Source organism: Pelophylax lessonae, assembly GCF_965119305.1.
Source record: "Pelophylax lessonae genome assembly, chromosome: 3".
Classification (NCBI taxonomy): Eukaryota; Metazoa; Chordata; class Amphibia; order Anura; family Ranidae; genus Pelophylax; species Pelophylax lessonae.
Window position 1 is genome coordinate 599,429,169 of NC_138770.1, and position 18,463 is coordinate 599,447,631.

An 18,463-nucleotide genomic window follows, 5' to 3' on the forward strand; every position below is an offset into this window, starting at 1 on the left:
TACAAGCCTTACCTTTAAAAAAGGTGTTAGTTTCAAGGGGTAGTATATTGGGTTTTTTTTTTTTTTTTTATTCGTTTTTTTTTATATATTTTTTCCCTGAAACCCTTTATTTTAGGTAACTTTTTATTATTATTTTTTGCTGCAAGCCTTCATTTTTAAAAATTCGGCTTTGATTTTAGGGATTTTTTTTTTGGATTTTCATTTCTATTTATTTATTTATTTTTTTATTTTATGTTGATAGGACCTTTTTTAGTTAAGCATTTACCTGTTTGTAACCATCTGTTCTTTAAGCTGCTTTTTTTTTTAATCATTTGAAAGAGAAAAAATGGTAAGTATTAGAAGAGTGAGAATTTAAATCACTGCACATTATTATTGCTCCCATGCAAAACACATCATCTAACCCCATAGATAAAATACAAGTTAGGAATACACTAGTTAGACCTATTATCCCTAATAAAACTGTCCTGCTGCTGGCCAATGTTTTACTACTGTATCATCTGTGGTCTATTATTTCTTGTAGTAAAATACCTTGCTTTACTCTTTGTTTCTAGTACAATTTGACCTATTATTGCCTCGCGATTGGCCAATTTTACACTGCTGTATCCTCTTCAATATCTTAAGGCGGAGTTCCAGGCTCCTGTGGAAAAAATAAAAGTCAGCAGCTAAATAAACTGTAGCTGCTGACTTTTAAAAAACAGCCACTCACCTGTCCCATGATCCAGTGGTGTGCTCTCCCGAGTCGGTCTCACCCGCTGTCTTCTTTCCTCGGCGTCGGTATCTTCCACAGCTTGCGACTTCACAGCCCGGTGCCCACTGCGCATGCTTGAGCCACCCTGCGCATCCTGAATGGTGGATGCAGTCTTCTGGGACCTGTCAGTGTCCCAGAAGACTGCAGGGGGGGAGGGGGGAGAGAGAAGAACTTCCGTTTCCATCCGGAATGGAATAAAAGTGGAGGCAGTACCTGCTCACCCCCACGCTCCTCAAAAGTACCAATTGTTCAAGAGGAGCAGGAGGAGAGTCCTTAAATTGGTACGTTCCCTTTTGGGTCGAGTTCCGCTTTAATTCTTGTAGTATAACCACAACCTGTTCTCGTTATCTTTAGCAAATGTAAGTCACTCTAGACTTGCCATTTAAAAATTATCTGTAACTGGCAAAGTTTACACTGCTGTATCATATGATGTCTCTTTATTCTGTAAAATTGTTTTTTCTAATAGCCCTAGAAATAGGCAGATGTTAACGAGATTTGCACACTATAGAATTTAATGGGATTCACCTCTAAGTTTGGGTTTGCTTAATTTTGAACAAAATTTGCTAAATCTGAACTGATCATATTAGCCCTCCATTCACCTAGTGAATTGAACCTGGTCTTATTAGACTATCACATACCCTATGACCCTCACACCCAGGGGCAGACTGGTAACGTTTGGCCCAGGGGGCAAGTACAAACCAGACGCCCATGGTACAGCGACTCGGCCCCCCTCCCACTTTCCCTCACCCCCCCTCCAACTCTCCCAATCCTCCTCCTGACCCCCATTCCAAGCTGAAGCCCGGCTCCAGATACTCTCTACTTATTGGCTGAATCCGGGTTCCTGACCTGGCCAGCAGGGGGAGGTTGAAGGGAGCTGGGACAGCTCGGTTGGGGCTGGCCGGGGCAGAAGAGTCTTCAGTGGGGCATGGAACCGGCCTCTGCTCAGACACACTTTACACCATCCATGCTGGGGGGGGAGGCCTGCGCTCTGTCCTTGTCTTCAACCCGCACTCAATAGGTCAGTGGTGGGGACTTTTTACTTCTATTCACCATGAATCCTTTAGGCATGTCTGTGGCAGAACCATTGCAGTCTTTTTACAGGGCATCAGAGTGGCCCAGGGGGCAATTGCCCCCCGGCCCCCTGGCCCAGTCCTCCCCTGCTCACACCAACCTTCCCTATAACCCTAACACTCCCTGTACCCCTATCTCTTACACTAAAGTTGTTTAACTCCCCAAAAAACTAAAAAATATTTTTAAGGGGATAAAACTCAATAGAAATGGAAATAATCGCCCGATTATAAAGATATCTAAACAAGTAAAAAAAAAGAAAGTTGTAATTCATTTAAAGGATAAGTTCACCTTTTATAACATGTTACACCCATATTCAGGGTGTAACATTTAACATGTTACAAATCCACTGGCCCCTGCATCTCCCTGGCTCCACACTGTCAGAGGCGGCAAGGGATCTTCTCCCCCCAACTCTCAGAATCTGCAGATACCATGGCTGTGCGGGCTCCGCCTACCCAGTCACGTCACCCAATCACAGAGCTCTGTGAGTTGAAAACTACAAGATCCAGCAGCCTTTGCGGCTGTCAGCTTGTAGTTCTCAATGGACTACAATGGCACTAGTGCTACAATGTACGGCCAAACAACTTTCACACACAGCCTGCAAGAGCCCTGCATAGTAGGGATAGACCGATTATCGGCAAGGCCGATATGCACTTTCCCCGATAAATCGGTATCAGCCCGGAACTGGCCGATATTACCGATATTTTTGTGATGTCATTCTGCCTTCTTAGGCCACCTCCCTCGCATTGTACAGCCTCGTCTGGAGTCAGGACTAGTCTCGCAGGAGTGTATCACAGCCATACACCCACCCACAGCAGCCCGGTGCCAGCCAGCCACCCACATCCACGGGCCCTGTACCAGGCAGCCAGCCACAGGCACTGTACCAACGAGTCAGCCAGCCACCCATAAGCCCTGTACCAGCCAGCCACAGGCACTGTACCAGCCAGCCAGCCACCCACAGGCCCTGTACCAGACAGCCACCCATAGCTCCTGTGCCAGCATGCCACCCACCACAGGGTGCCAGTCAGCCAGTCAGCCACCCACTACAGGGTGCCAGATAGCCAGCCACCCACCACAGGGTGCCAGTCAGCCAGTCAGCCACCCACTACAGGGAGCCAGACAGACAGCCACCCACAGACAAGTGCCAGACAGCCAGCCACCCACAGGCCCTGTACCAGCCAGCCACAGGCCCTGTACCAGCCAGCCGCCCACAGGCCCTGTACCAGCCAGCCACTCACAGCCCTAGTGCCAGCCAATCACCCACCACAGGGTGCCAGCCAGCCACCCACCCACTCACCACAGAGTTCCAGCCAGCCACCCACCCACCACAGGGTGCCAGCAAGCCAGCCATTAAGCATTAAACAAAAATTAACATGTTCAGTACCAGATTGTGTCAAAAATTGTCTTTATTTTTCAAAACTTTAAATGTACAAAATATCGGCCCATATCAGCCGATATCGATATGTTATGACCAACATATCGGTATCGACCCTGAAAAAAACATATCGGTCTATCCCTACTGCATAGCACCCATTATCTGTTGATCGTGGGTGCAGTGCTTTCCAGGCTCCCGATTAAAAAAATAATAAATGCACATTTTTTTACCTGCAAAAAGATGTGCATTTATTATTATTTTTTTTAAAAGGTAAACCTATTATTTTGGATGAAGCTAAGTGACCTTGAAATATTGTTTTCTCCTTTCTTTCCTTGTGTTTACTCTTAAAATTGCTGTCAACTTTCCAAGATTTGGCAAACAATTTGCACACGGGAAAGGTATTTACATTGAACACATTTCAGCTTTGTTTCGTTTATTATTGTCTCTGTGCAAACACATTTGTCATATTGCCAAAACCACATTGGGCTCTTTGACATCGCTCCGAGCACAATGGGTGACTTTGGCACTAAAGCTGGCAAACTATTTTGTTTAGGTTGCTGACATTAAAACGTGGGAGAAATTGCTTTTGTAGTGCAAAAAAAAAGTCAGACAAAGAATAGCATTTGTGTAGTAAAAGCCCTAAAGCACTTCAGTAAGGTACATAACTACACGTGAACTAATAGTATGATCCTTCAAACAGCATGGCTTCTTAAAACAGAAGCTAGTTACATCATGTCATCACTACTAATAAGAATATTTTAAGAGGTTTTCGAGGGAACTCTTCCTCATGGAGGCCAGCTTTGAGGAATGCCGAGCAAGTGACTTGAGCTGACTGTACACTCCAAACCTCATTCCAATGGTCTGAGCTGATTCTTCATCCAGATCCTCCCCGTTCAATGTTCTCAAGCCCTGATTAAAGGGCCGCACACACTTGACGAAAATCGGACAAAATATCCTCCGATTTTTCTCTCTCTTGCTTAGCGTTCATAACCGTTTTTAGTTGACAGTGCATAAATGTTCACGAAATTTCTCGTCCGATTTATTTTTTATTTTTTGCCACATTTGTTCCTAGACTTCCGGGTCGTCAGCAACTTCTGATCATGCGCGGTCTTTCGTATCCGATTTTTCACGGACGTACTGCCTACACATTAAACGAAAATTGGTGGTCTGGGGACGGACGATAAAAATTTTGGTGTTTGTCCCTCCGTTTTTTTTCGTTGAAAATGTCGGCATCGGCTGCTGAAAGTTGTGTACACACTAGGCTAAAATCGTACGATTTTACCTCGGACGGGAATTTTCGGCAGATTTTCTACTAGTGTGTACCCCACTTAAGGAGGGTCTTTAACACCTTTGAAACCTGTTGGCTGTTTAAAGGAAAACATCACCTGTAGTCCTGTAATGAATCCCTACCCACCCTCCTGAGTGCTGCCCACATGGTATAATACTTACCTTCCCCCCAGCCTTCCTACGAGTTACCAGCTGCCACCTCTTTAAAGTGCGCATTAATGCCATAGCCCTGTTTATTCTATTGGTCAGCAGTAGTCCATAGGTCCCCTGGAGGAAACCAAGAGTAGGGCTACTCAGAGGTGGAAGGAAAGCAAAGATAGCTGGTTGGGGGAGGAAGGTAAGTATTACCCCGATGGGCTGCACTCAGGGGGCTGGGGCAATTTATGAAGGGACAACATTCCTAATGGTCAAGTTGATCTTTATGAAAACTTTGTGACTCAAACTGCTTGTGGACTATAAAATTCCTTTTTTTTCCCAAAACTTCTAAAATAACTCTACATGGGATCTAAACACAGCCCCTATGTATGAGAAAAACCTTACAACCCCCAAGATTTCCAATCCAGAACTTCACCACCACATTTATCTTTCAGGTTTTTATTGCTTACAGTGTTCCTAACCTATCAGGACAAGAAGCAATGGACAATCTTTCCAATATGGACAGAAACACATTTTTGTTGCATGGGGAAAGTTCTAACTGTAAACTAACAATGTTTTTCTTTTTTTGCTGCCTGTTTTTTCCTGCCCTTGTGACAATCACCCCCATTCATTTTTTGTATAAGCAGGGCCGCTGATAGGGGGGGACCACCAGCCCTCTTGTAGGGGGCCCTAGCACACAGGGGGGGCCCACACAGAGAGGGGGATTAGTGATGGACAACAAATACAGAAATCTTCCTCCAGCACCTGAATCTGATCTGTCCCTCTCCCTGCTATCAGCTTTTATCTGTTGAGAAAGAGACAGTTGTCCCTCACTAATCCCCTCCCAGCACTGGCTCTAATGTTATCTCTGCTCAGGAGTTTATTTGTAACTTTGTTTCTCTCTCTCTGTCTCTCTGACCACTGAGCTCCAATTTTTCTCATCTCATCTTCTTTTTTATTTAACATACTTTTTTTTTTTTTTTTAGATTTAGCAGGAATTATGCAAGTTATGTTATATTTGTGTCTGATAATAGTGATTTTTTTGTAATTTTAGCTAAATATATCTTTAATATTTTCTTGGGGGGGCCCTGCCTGTATAGGGCCCCGCGATTTCTAACAGCAGCCCTGTGTATGAGTGTCACATGGACAAGAAATACAGGAAAATCTCCCCCAATGGGGTCAACGACTTTAATTAAAAACCTCAAAAAGACTTATAGTGATTGTAAATGATAACCTTTAAAATAACCCATTCAGTTTTAAATAGAAATGAAAAGCATTTTTGTATAGATATATAAAAAAACATTCTAAATATATTTTTTCTCTTTTTTAAAGTGATCACAACATTCCCTCTGTTCTCAGCTGCATAGGAACTAGGGGAGGAGAAGTAGCACCACACTGAAATTTCCCAGTGACAAGCTGTGCAGAGGGGACGTGTCAGGACAAATCTGATCTTCGTAGGAGAGCAGGCTGAGTTCTCAGCATAGCTAGAGAAATTAAGGGGTTCTTCACTGTAAGGGCGGTGAGAATGTAGAACTCTCTTCAACAATTGGTGGTAGCTGCGGGGAGTATGGCCACTTTTAAAAGACTCTTGGACGTTCCTCTCACAGATCACAACATTCAGGGTTATGGGAAATGATCAGGCCACTGACACACACACACACACCTGTACAGGTTGAACTGGATGGACTGATATTTTTATTCCACCTCAAGTACTATGTAACTATGACCACACTGTGCTTTCCTGCTTAGTTTGGTCAGTTTTTGATAGGAAAGCAAGGGGACTAGAAGGAATGCCACAAATTTCACACAAAGGAAGCAATACAAAGAGAACAGGAGACTTCTCATACAAGTACATGGTACAGCAGGCACATATCAGGAATATGAAATGTTAGGGTAACAAATGTTTTAAGCAAAAGGTGCCAGGACTTCAAAATGTATTTGTTCAACAAAACAGAGAACACATAATTATTCCACAACCTCAATGGCTCTGGTAAAGCTGCTCACGTAAAACAAGGTTGCCCTTTTGTGGGTACCCAGAATGTGATTCAAAACTTAAAAAAAAAAACATGAGCGCCAGACCAAATAGTGGAGTGCAAGTAGCTTATTGATTGTTATATGATCAGAAAAATAAGACATCCAACAAATTTCAGTGACCCAAAGCATTCCCATTCAAAGGACTCAAAAAGGCCGATATAACAAGGATACAGTAATTGAACAATGTTGTATAAATTATCTCCAGGTTTAGTAACAGATGTGTCATTGCTGCTTTTCTAAAACATTCACTGCCCAGGTATTAGAAGGGCTGACCGAATATTGACACCAGGAAATGATCAGAGCATTATGAAGGCTGAATTACCTGTAAGCCATCCGTAACTGTGTAGGCGTGGCCTTGTACAATTCCATTCTGCAGTTCTATATTTCCACTATTAAGCTAAAACAAAACACAGTTTAGAAATCCAATTATTTAAAATATCACTGACTGAACGAGTGATATGAATTGCGGTAACTACATTCTGCAGCACTTAAATTGTAAACGATCACTTCGTAAAACAACCCAATCAGTTTAAAATAGAAATGAAAGGCAAAACATTTCTGAATAGATATAAAAAAAAAACGTATAAATACCTGTTTTATAAATGATCACATTTCTTCTGTTCTCATCTGCATAAGAGCTGGGGGAGGAAACAACAGCACACCAATCTTCCCAGTGAATGGCTGTGGGGGGGGGGGGCATGTCAGGACAAGTCTGATCAATGGAGAAGAGCAGACTGAGTTCCCCGCACAGCCAGAGAACTGACTGCACTGTGCTCTCATACCTAGTGTGGTCAGGCTTTAATAGGAAAGCAGAGGGACTTGCAGGATTTCACACAAAGTAAGCAATACAAAGAGAACAGGATACGTTTTCATACAAGTACATAGTACAGCAGCCACATGTCAGGAATATGAAATGTTGGGGTAACAAACACTTTAATCATAAACACGTCTCCGTTACAGTTGTCTCTTAGTCTCCCTGCAAAGTCCCACAAATATCTGTTTATTCTGTCAGTGAAGTCCACCTAATGCAGCTTCTTGTGATGGTGTGGCAACGGTGCTGCACTGCTTTTGAATTCAGAGCAGAGTTGTCACTCTCATGCAGACTGTGTCTGCTTGCACTACAGTGGAATAGGAACATGTTTCAGGGGGAGGGGCTTTCAGCATTGTCACTGCTGATTTATAAGTCTGTATTTTGTCAATCATCACCTGGCCACACCTAGTCCTGCCCACTGTTTTCTGGACTGACAGCACTGCCTCTGTTGCTGAAACATCCCAGTGTGAGCTGCAGTGTCTATGAGGGAGAGTGTGTGAGACACAAATGAAGGAGAATTTGGCTCAGTCATGGAAAATGAAGGAAGTTCTATATTTACTTTATGAGGCTTGTGCAATACATAGAATTTGGATTTGGGATGTGTTCAGATTCTCATACAGGAGCCTTTAGATGTAATTAAATGGGTCTATTGATGAGTCTACAGATTACCCTCCTATTCAACTTCTATATAACAGGACGAGGCATGGTCTATCATAGTGTTCATAGTGCCAACCTATGATGACACTTTAAAAATTGAGTCTATTAAAACAAAAAACATGTTGTGGGAATGTGTCAATAATAAATCTTCACCATAATTTGCCCGATACATTTATTTCCTAGCATCCTCAGAGCCATCTAGTGGCCATAATGTGGTATTTTCTTGATTGAGTTATTTTTAGGAAAATACCACATTATGGCCACTAGAAAGGCTTGCAATCCTATGAAATACAATATTAGGCAAATGTCTTTAAAGATTTGTGACAGTTGTGCCAATTATTGACACATTCAGACAGCATGATTTATTTTTAATTAGACTCCTACGTTGTAGATCTGAGTGGAGTCGGCCTTAAAAAGGATCAGTCCACTGAAAAGATCTCCCTGCCATAAACTCTGACACTGTTCATGTTAACCTCTGAGTTTTCAGTGTTGTTAAAGGACACATTTCTTTGTATACTATGTAACGATATTAAAGTACATAGTAGCAACCATGGTTGCTCATTATATAATGTATGCAGGATCCTCTTCCTGCTTAGTAATGTACTACATTGATTGTTCTTTCAAAGAAAAAATTTGATGTAAGGCCAGCCATACATGGTGCGAATTTCTTTCCTGCAACCACGGGTTTCTGGAAAGAAATGTGCTTGATTCCCCAATCAACACAGACAGGGAATCCCTCCTGCTAAGCCATTGTGTTCTGTCACAGGGGGAGGGGGTCGTGGTTAACCACTTAAGCCCCGGAAGATTTTACCCCCTTCCTGACCAGGGCCTATTTTGCAATTCGGCACTGCGTGAATTTAACGGACAATTGCGCGGTCGTGCAACGCTGTACCTAAACGAATTTGACGTCCTTTTTTTCCCACAAACAGAGCTTTCTTTTGGTGGTATTTGATCACCTGTGCGATTTTTTGATCATGCACTATAAACAAAAAAAGAGCATCAATTTTGCAAAAATAACAATATTTTTCACATTTTTTTATATGAAATTCCCCCCCAAAAAAATTTAAAAATCAAAATTTTTTAACATTTTCGGCCAATTTGTTTTATGCTACATATGTTTGGTAAAAAAATAAATCGCAAAAAGCGTATTTTGATTGGTTTGCGCAAAAGTTATCGCGTTTACTAACAAAGGGAAAGATTTTTGTCATTTTTGTTGTTTTTTTTAAGGCGTAATGGCGGCGATCTGCGATTTTTTTGCGGTACTGCGACATTGCGGCGGACAGATCGGACCCTTGACTGACATTTTTGACACTTTTGGGGTTACCAGTGACATTACTACAGTAATCAGTGCTATACATATGCACTGTTACTGTAAAATTACACTGGCAGTGAAGGGGTTAACTTTTTTTTGAGAGGGAGGGGTTATGTGTGTCCCTAGGGGCGAGATTCTAACTGTGATTGGCTGTGGCTTGAGGTGTAGGAACAGTGATCAACGGTCCTACATAGTAGAACCGTATGATCACTATTTCTACACAGGGGAGACTGACAGGCAGCTTGTTTACATCAGCCGCCTGCCTTTCTCCCGCTGTCACGGACGATCGCGAGTGCCCGGCGGACATTGGGTCCAACGGTCACAAGCGCGGGGGGGGTGTGTCCGTGACCGAGCGGGAGCGCGCATTCGGCGGCGCACGCTCACTCCCCAGAGCCTCACAGGCTAGCGACGTAGCCCTATGTCGCTTTGCCTGTGAGGGGCTGACTGCCGCATTAAATATACTGTGAGCAGTCGGCAAGTGGTTAAGCTGTCCCCGCCAGGAGAAGACAGTGATTAATTGCTAGTGGCTATACAAGCCTGCCCATACATGGTTCGAGATTTGACTGAAGATATACTATAGCCAAAAGTATACATTTTTAGTTATCCATGTAACTTTAAAATGGAAAACATTTTTGATGTCCAGTTTGCTTGCCATACCAAATTTTCATTATGGTGTAGCACCCTACAGGTAGGTGCTAGGTAAAACTATAGTGGGCCTTGTCTGCCTAACAGCAGGGCTGTGATTTATCTAGTCAGGGTGTCAGGGTTTCCATATGTGCCTGCTGAGGGGAGAAGTATCCCCACTGGCTCCTGTGAGAGGCTTCTCATAGGGCAGTGTGGGAAGGCCAATTAGGGGACACATCCCAGCTTATAACTACCCCAGAAGGCAGATTATGCTGCAAGGGATTCTGGGAGTGGGTATAAGTTTGGGGGGAAGTGTATGGCACAGTGTCTTTGGCGGGAGCAGAGTCCCAGGAAGGAGAGTGTGGCTGTCTCTCCTCCTGTCTGAGGAAGGTGGATGTCTCGGGGTGTCGCCTGAGAATCCAGAGAGTGCTGAGTTGAGCTGAGGGGATCCGGTGTGCCGAGAGCCTGCAGAGAGAGAGAGGAGTCCAGTCCCAGGAAAGCCTACACAGGTCATGAGTACTGAGGATTGCCCCTGGGGGTCTGCCAGAGTCAGAGGGGACCACTGCGGAAGAGGTTCGGGGATCCAGTGTCAGCTAGCTGTAAAGGGGGTACCTAGGTTGAGGACCCTGAAGTTGTAAAGGGGGTATATAGTCAGTGGACCCTGAAGAGTTCAAGGAGTAAAGGGGGCACCTGCAGTCTGGGCCCTTAATTGTATTGCGTGTGCCAGTTACAGTGATAGTTATTTGGAGTTCTACAAAATACTACCTCAAGCTGTGCCAGACTGGGGAAAGTATTCAGAGACCTACACAGTGAAACAGTGTCAGGAGTTCTACAGTTCTCAGTCTTGGATCTACTGGACTATAGGTCAGGGATTCAACACCCAAAGGTCCCTTACACACGGAGTGGGCCCTGTTGGAGTCCACCTGCTCAGTGGGGAATCTGTCCACTGATCCCCACTGAGCAGGCGAATGGCTGTCCCCTGTCCACTCCACTTATGCAGAGCGGACACAGACACAGCCTGCTCTCCTCTATGCGGGGTCGGATGGAAATAGACTTCCTGTCCGTTTACACCCAACTGCCATCCGATTCGCCAAACAAATGGGGAACGGATCCCCATCCATCTGTTTTTAGTGCACAGGATTGAATCAGATGTCTTTTGAAACCCGCCACACCATAGAGGAGACTGGAGGTTCCCATTGGGTCCCCCTACAAAACTGACAAAGAGACCGATAAGTCAGCTTGTGTGAAAGGGCCCATAGTATACAAAGCTTTTCAAAAACATTGACAGAGAATAATAATTTGGGTAATCTCACAGACTAGACAAAGTGAGCAATATCAGTGCTTCTGATGACCTGAAGAGCTCATTACTGCCCCACGTAGCCCTAAGTGGACCTGTCCTCACCCTCGTTGTGTTGGGTGCTGGTTTGCGCTGTTCATGGTTACTCTCAGTTGAGAGGATAAATGTTCTACTTACATTTCCTGGAGTTGTACATCCCATGAGTGATCCAGATCTTGTTGCTGCTAAGACAATATCACGAAGGTCTGGAGGAGGTTTGGATAAGTCAAAATCAAGCTGCACCCCTCCGGTGAAATCCACCAGGGCCTCTGAGATAAACCCCCAGTGCAGATTCTGGTAGGAGCCACGTAATCTGTTGGGGTACACAGAGAAACATTACAGGTCTATAAACATGAATAGAAATGTCAATGGATGCAATCAAATACTAACCCGAGCACTGACATGCACTACCCCACCGCAGCTACAGACACACAGTTCTTGGAATCCAATCTTGGGTGTGCCGCACATGCTTCCTTTATGTTTCTGTGTTCACAGTGGTCTATGTGTTTCCTGTACCTTGGGAGGCCAAAGTCTTCTCTTCTCTACATCCGTTCAAAGTCCAGAATTTATAAAGCTTGTCTGAGAGTTGAGAAAAAAGGGGGCGGGGAGCTGAAATTACACTCTGCAGAGCTCAGTGAGGAGAGCTCTGAGAGCTGATTGGGGGGAAGAGACACACCCCCCTCCAAACAGCTCACATGAACAGAGCTGAGGCTGTCAGTCAGCTGGAGGTCCCTCTGCTGTCATCATTTTTCTCTTGGTGTCAGGAAAATGTATCAAAAGTGATTCCTTTTGATAGAAGAGGAATAAAGCAGTAGGCAAACGTGACACTATGTGCTCTGGAATCGGATTGAGACAAGTACACACTATAGGGGGATATGCTTTGTTCATATTTCATGTCTGAGGTTTACGACTACTTTAAACTTAAAAAAAATAAAAAATAAACTGTTGCTGCAACTGCTTAAAAATTCTTAGCTGGAGTTGAAATTTTATGATAAATCCATTTAAAACTAAATGTCCTTCTAAGGCTGCTCATAGATAACTTATTGAAAGAAAATTAATGGATTACCCCCATCCACAGCGAGGTGGTTGAAGAATCCTCCCCACTGTGCCATTGTATTTCTGCAGCGGAAATCCTCCGAGTTCCAGTAGCAGGACAAGGTCAACCAGTGCCCCAAGCAAAGATAATAAATTGTACCCCCCCAGATGCAAGAATAACTCCCAGCATTGAAGCCAGTGGATGCATTAACCACTTAAGCCCTGGAGGATTTGGCTGCTCAAAGAACAGGCCCTATTTTGCGATTCGGCACTGCGTGACTTTAACGGACAATTGTGCGGTCGTGCGACGCTGTACTTGAAAGAAATTGACGTCCTTTTTTTCCTACAAACAGAGCTTTCTTTTGGTGGTATTTGATCACCTGTGCGATTTTTACTTTTTGCGCTATAAACAAAAAAGAGCGACAATTTAAAAAAAAACAATATTTTCCACATTTTTTATATGAAATTCCCCCAAAAAAATGTAAAAATCAAAATTTTTTAACATTTTAGGCCAATTTGTTTTCTGCTACATATGTTTGGTAAAAAAATCGCAATAAGCATATTTTGATTGGTTTGCGCAAAAGTTATTGCGTTTACTAACTAAGGGAAAGATTTATATCATTTTTATTGTTTTTTTTTTTAACGAGTAATGGTGGCGATCTGCGTTTTTTTTTTGCGGGACTGCGACATTGCGGCGGACAGATCGGACCCTTGACTGACATTTTTGACACTTTTGGGGGTACCAGTGACATTACTACAGTAATCAGTGCTATACATGCACTGTTACTGTAAAAATGACACTGGCAGGGAAGGTGTTAACTTTATCAGTGATCAAGGTGTTAAGTGTGTCCCTAGGGGCGTGCTTCTAACTTTAAAGGGGTGGGGCTAGTGATGTAACCACAGAGACATACGATCTTACATAGCAGGATCGTATGATCTCTGCAGTTAGATCAGGGAGAATGATAGGCGCCTTTGTTTACATTAGCCGCCTGCCTTTCTCTCTCTGCACCAGGAGATCGCGGGTGACCGGCGGACATCAGAGCCGCCGGTCACTCGCGCGGACATGTCCGGGAATGAGTAGGGGCGGGAGCGCGCCCCTAGAGGCTCGCAGGCGAGCGACGTGTCCCTACGTCACTTTGCCTCTACGGGGCTGATTGCCTCCGTAAATAATCGTGCGGCGGTCGGCAAGTGGTTAATAACCCCCAAAACAGGTGTCAGTGGACGCATTAATAACCCCCAAAACAGGTGTCAGTGCACACATTATTAACCCCCAGCACAGGTATCAGTGCACGCCTTAATAACCCCCAACATTTATATCAGTGGATGCATTAACAACCCTCAGCACAGGTGTCAGTGCATGGAATAATAACCCCTAGCACCCATATCAGTATTATTAACCTCCTCCCCCACATTAGTGGTCAGGGGCATTGAAATGTAACTCCTCCCATGACAACCAATGTGGAGGAGGGGGTTAACTTTACCTGCCATGACCACAAATGCAGAAAAGGGGGTGTTTAAAATTTCACTGTCATGAGGATCAATGCAAGGCTGGGGGGTTAACATTCACTGCCACTGACCACCAATGCAAGTGGGGGATGGGGGTTAGCATTCACTGCCACTGACCACCAATGTGGGGGGGGGGGGGGAATCAGTGACAGTGAAATTTTAAATTCTTTTTATTGGTTTTAAAGAATTAAGTGGTAAAAAACAGAGCCTCGGGGCATTCCCCAGCTCGAGGTAAACAACAAAACAAACATTTCAGGTTATCTCCACTCAACTCCATTAGAAGGAGTACAAAGTTAAGAAATACGTTTTAAATAAAGAAAAATGGAAGGGTCTCTGCATTATCCCCAATACCCATGGTGCAGCACATTACAAACATTAATGAATATATCACATTTATTTCCCCAGATAACCACTAAGATGTCTCAGATCACCTTTGTCCTGAAATCATAGAGAATGCAATCACCCAAGAACTATAATATCAGATACTATGTGGCCATGGATGGAGAATCTAGCCATAATGCCTCGTACACACGCACTGATTGTTGGCCGACGATCGGCCGTCTTTTGTCCAGTGTTGTTGTGTTGATTGAAATGTGCTCTAGACTGCACACAAATTTTTTCGGCCAACAACAACCAACTTCAGAAGTGATGTCATGTGATGGTTGACCTTCCCTGTGTTTTTTCTTCTCTGAGCATGCCCAGTCTTGCTCATCTGATTTTTGTCTGCCGAAATCTGTACTGACTGACGAACAATCGGCCGTTCTGTTGACGGCCAACAAAAATTTTATAGCATGCACACCAGATTTTTTTCGGCCGAAAAGTCGCAGTCGGTTGTCGGAAGCATCATACTAACAAGCCGACAATCGGCCAATCGGACGTTGGCCGAAAATTCACGGCCAACAATCGGAGCGTGTGTACGAGGCTTTAGTCCCACACCTTGTTGAACTTTCAAGAACACCCACGAGATTCATAAGTTAGTTATTACCTTATTTACCTGGATTTTCCAAAATTGTAAGCTAAGGGCCCCTTAGACTTCCAATTCAAGGTAATGGTCTTATCGGCATAACAAAGCAGCAGACTGACAAGAGTCCTAAGAGCCCCATGGGGGATCAATGCGCCCACCAGCCAGAGCAAACATACATCAACTGTCAGGGGGATCTCAACAGTGGTGAGCTGCGTGACGAAACCCGCAACCTCAGACCAAAAAGTTTTAATATTTGGGCAGAAAATGAAAATCTGCATGGTCACCCATACATCTCCAACACTGAGAGGAGACTCCAGGGAATATGCTATGCAAATTATACGGTGTCAAATATATTCTATGCACTGTGGCAGTGAAAGTTATTTCTCCATCCCCCACCTGCAATGGTGGTCAGTGGCGGTGATTGTTAACCCCCTCATTACACCACCTTGCATTGGGGGGTCTCGGCAATGTTAACCCCCTTCCTCAATTCCAGCCTTCTCCAGTCTCATTCTCTTACTTCCTGTGCTTCAGTGTTAATCAGGGAGCAGCAGTGATACTAATCCATGATGTCAAATATCACCAGCTGAGCCTACTTTAGCACACACTCGTTCCATCCGTGGTCTCACATCTCCATCTTTTAGGTGAGAAGGCAGGATCTACAAGGCCGGCCACATCCCCATCCAGCCCACATAGTAGGCAGCAAATAGGAGGCTCTGCCTCTGCGTTGTTTCTGCAGTCCTGCACCAGACGGAAACTGCTTGAGAAGATAAGGGGAGCAGCTAGAGGGAGGACAGAGCAAAATCTTCCCTTCAGAAGCCATCACAGCCCTACTCTGTGCTCTTTTCTGAATGATAGGAGTGACGGCAGAGTCACTCCTGTCATTCAGGTAGCAGGAGAACAACGCGCTCATAAGCTGTCAGTGCCCCCTCTCCACATAGCGCCTCTGCACCCAAGGCACATTTTCCCTTTTGCCCACCCCTTGTCCCGGGCCTGCCTCGGGCATCAGAATACACTGATTAGCAGTTACAGCTGATTGGCTGCAGCCGCTGATAAACACAAGTTTTCCAACATACCTATCCAACAAAAGTTGATCATTAGATAGACTTCTGCTAAGTGGGAATGATCTTACATGGATCTAACTATGGACTAATCTGTTCTCAGATTGACAGCCTAGTGTTAAAGAGGATCACTGTGGACTGCTTTTATGGATCACGGGGATACTATTTGGTCACAGTTATTAGACACATTTTGACTTTTATATGTTATTATATTAGTGAAATTAGTCATACTTGGCATAGGCTTTCTCCAGCAGGGACGGCCAGAATTCATTGTTGCTCCTTGGCTGAACAGACAAGTATTTGCCGTTAAGTAAAGGTAGACGGTCATCAACCACTACATCCACCCATTCTCCGTATTGCCAGAACTGCGAGAGAGAAAATGACAGCGCAATTCAGCACACGAAGGAAGCATGCTACTACATAACAGTAATACCAATAAAATACCAATAAAACTTAAGCCACAATATTCAGAAGGTTTAAAGGCAGCTGCAAGTTAAAGATACACCGTATCTAAAGCCATAACTTCTTTTTTCTGTTTTGAATTATTCCCAGACCAGGAATAAAGGCGTAAATCAATATTGAAAACAAAAAACAGATTTGGCTATACATACACTTTTAAAGAAATCCTGTCACCAACTTAAAACCGTTGCAGACAAAGGCACAGAAAATCAAATATTTTCAATGCTTACTTGCAGCTTTTTTCTTTCCATAAATTATTTTTCTTCTGTCACATGGAATGGCCTCCAAACTTTAGCTGGATACACACTATACAATTGTCTTTAGATTTTTTTCCTTTAGATTTACCAAAATCATATAATATGAGGTCAAACCCAAACACTTTTAATTTGTATGCAATCAGGCAGGCCCCTGCACTACATAGAAAAGGTAAATCTAAAGGAAATCTAACAAAAAAAGTTGTATAGTGTGTATCCAGCCTTACTGTACTGGAAAGGTAAATTCCCTAGCACATCCCTCTCCATCCCTGCAAGACATATACTTTCCTCTTCTGGGAGTGTCTAATTATTCTCTGTGCTGGCCCAGCTCTTCTGCCTCTCCTCTCACTACATAACCTTTTATGCAGAAGCTAGAGGATGAATAAAGTGGAATACTATCGTGTGTCACTTAAAGTAGTTGTAAATCCTTACATATACACAGTGAAGTGACTAGCTTCCGGTGATACAGAGATGAAACAAATCCTCCTACATAAGTTGTACCTGTTTATCTGCTGCCTTCTCTTCAGCCGTTCAAAGTGCAGAATTTATACAGCTTATCTGAGCTTTCAGAAAGCAGGGGCGGAGAGCTGGAATAACATTCTGCAGTGCTCAGTGAGAGGTGATTGAAGGGACAACTCCCCCCTTTTACAAAGCACCCGGGAGCCTAGCTGACAATCACAGGCTAAAGCTCCCTCTCCTGTCACTTTTTTCTCTTGGTGTCAGAAGTGACTCTCACAGATGGCAGCATAATGAGGCAGTAGACAGAAATGACACTTATTGGTTTATATACTAAAGTAAAATAGACTGCACACTTTGCAAAGTGAGGTCACCCTCTGCAAGTGAAGTTGCTCCAGAGCTTAGTAAATGAGGTAAAGCTTCTCTTTGCAAAGAATAGCCAATCACGTGCAAAGAAAAAAAAAAAAACTGCATTTTTGCTTGCACATGATTGGATGATGGAAGTCAGCAGAATTTCTGCTAATTTACTAAGCTCTGGAGCAAGTGCACTTTGCAAAGTGTACAGCCTATTTGCCTTTAGTAAATCAACCCATGAGGGCTCTGGATTGAGACAAGTACACACTACAGAGTGATATGCTTTGTTCATATTCCATGTCTGAGGTTTACAACCAGTTTAAAGACAGCTCTGAGCCTACTGTGCTGCCGATATCACATCTAAAATGGCCGCTCCCAGCAGCAGTCTCAGGTTGTTAAATGTACATATAATGTAATAGGAAAGGTGTTGTTGAAGAGAAAGGTCTGGTGACCGGTTCTCTTTAAAGCAGGTTTTCTTCAGCCAAGGTACTCTTGAAAATTCTGCACAATCTTGAGGCATCCCTTTCTAAAATGTGAAAAACTAAATGATTTGTTTTACATAATGCAGAAGCATCCACGCATGTAGGACTCCCAACATTAGAGGTGATTTCATTTTACGAAGCAAACATGACTATGCAGACTGGTACTGCTTGGTATTCCAGCGTTTCTCTTCTCACTCGTTCAACTAATGTGACCCCAGTGCTAACAGAGAGGGGCATGGGGGGGGGGCAAACGAGGATAAAGTGCAGGCGCCCGAGGTGTTCTTTATCAACTGATGAGGTCATCAGTCGCTAGGATGCCGGTAGCTGGCCCAAATGGTGGCCAAAGTTGTGATGCTGCACAATGAAAACCAGTTGTTTTCTGTAACAAAAATAGGCAAGCTTGATCCACTCACCAGCTTGATGGCAATTTTTAGACATTTGTACTTGCCACTTCTGAAGAACCCAGATGGCACCCCAGAGTGCCATGGCAACTTGGTTGAAATAGACT

General features: G+C 43.8%; 1 protein-coding gene across 1 annotated transcript in view; it reads right to left on the minus strand.

Moving 5' to 3' along the window:
- LOC309549583 (calpain-13-like) overlaps positions 1 to 18,463 on the minus strand; it is a 207,591-nt gene that overhangs the window by 93,515 nt on the left and 95,613 nt on the right. Inside the window, exons 5-7 of the mRNA XM_082249956.1 lie at positions 16,182 to 16,315; positions 11,526 to 11,700; positions 6,970 to 7,044 (exon numbers count right to left, since the gene is read on the minus strand). Coding sequence (XP_082106082.1) covers positions 6,970 to 7,044; positions 11,526 to 11,700; positions 16,182 to 16,315 — 384 coding nt within the window. The remainder of the gene's footprint in view (positions 1 to 6,969; positions 7,045 to 11,525; positions 11,701 to 16,181; positions 16,316 to 18,463) is intronic.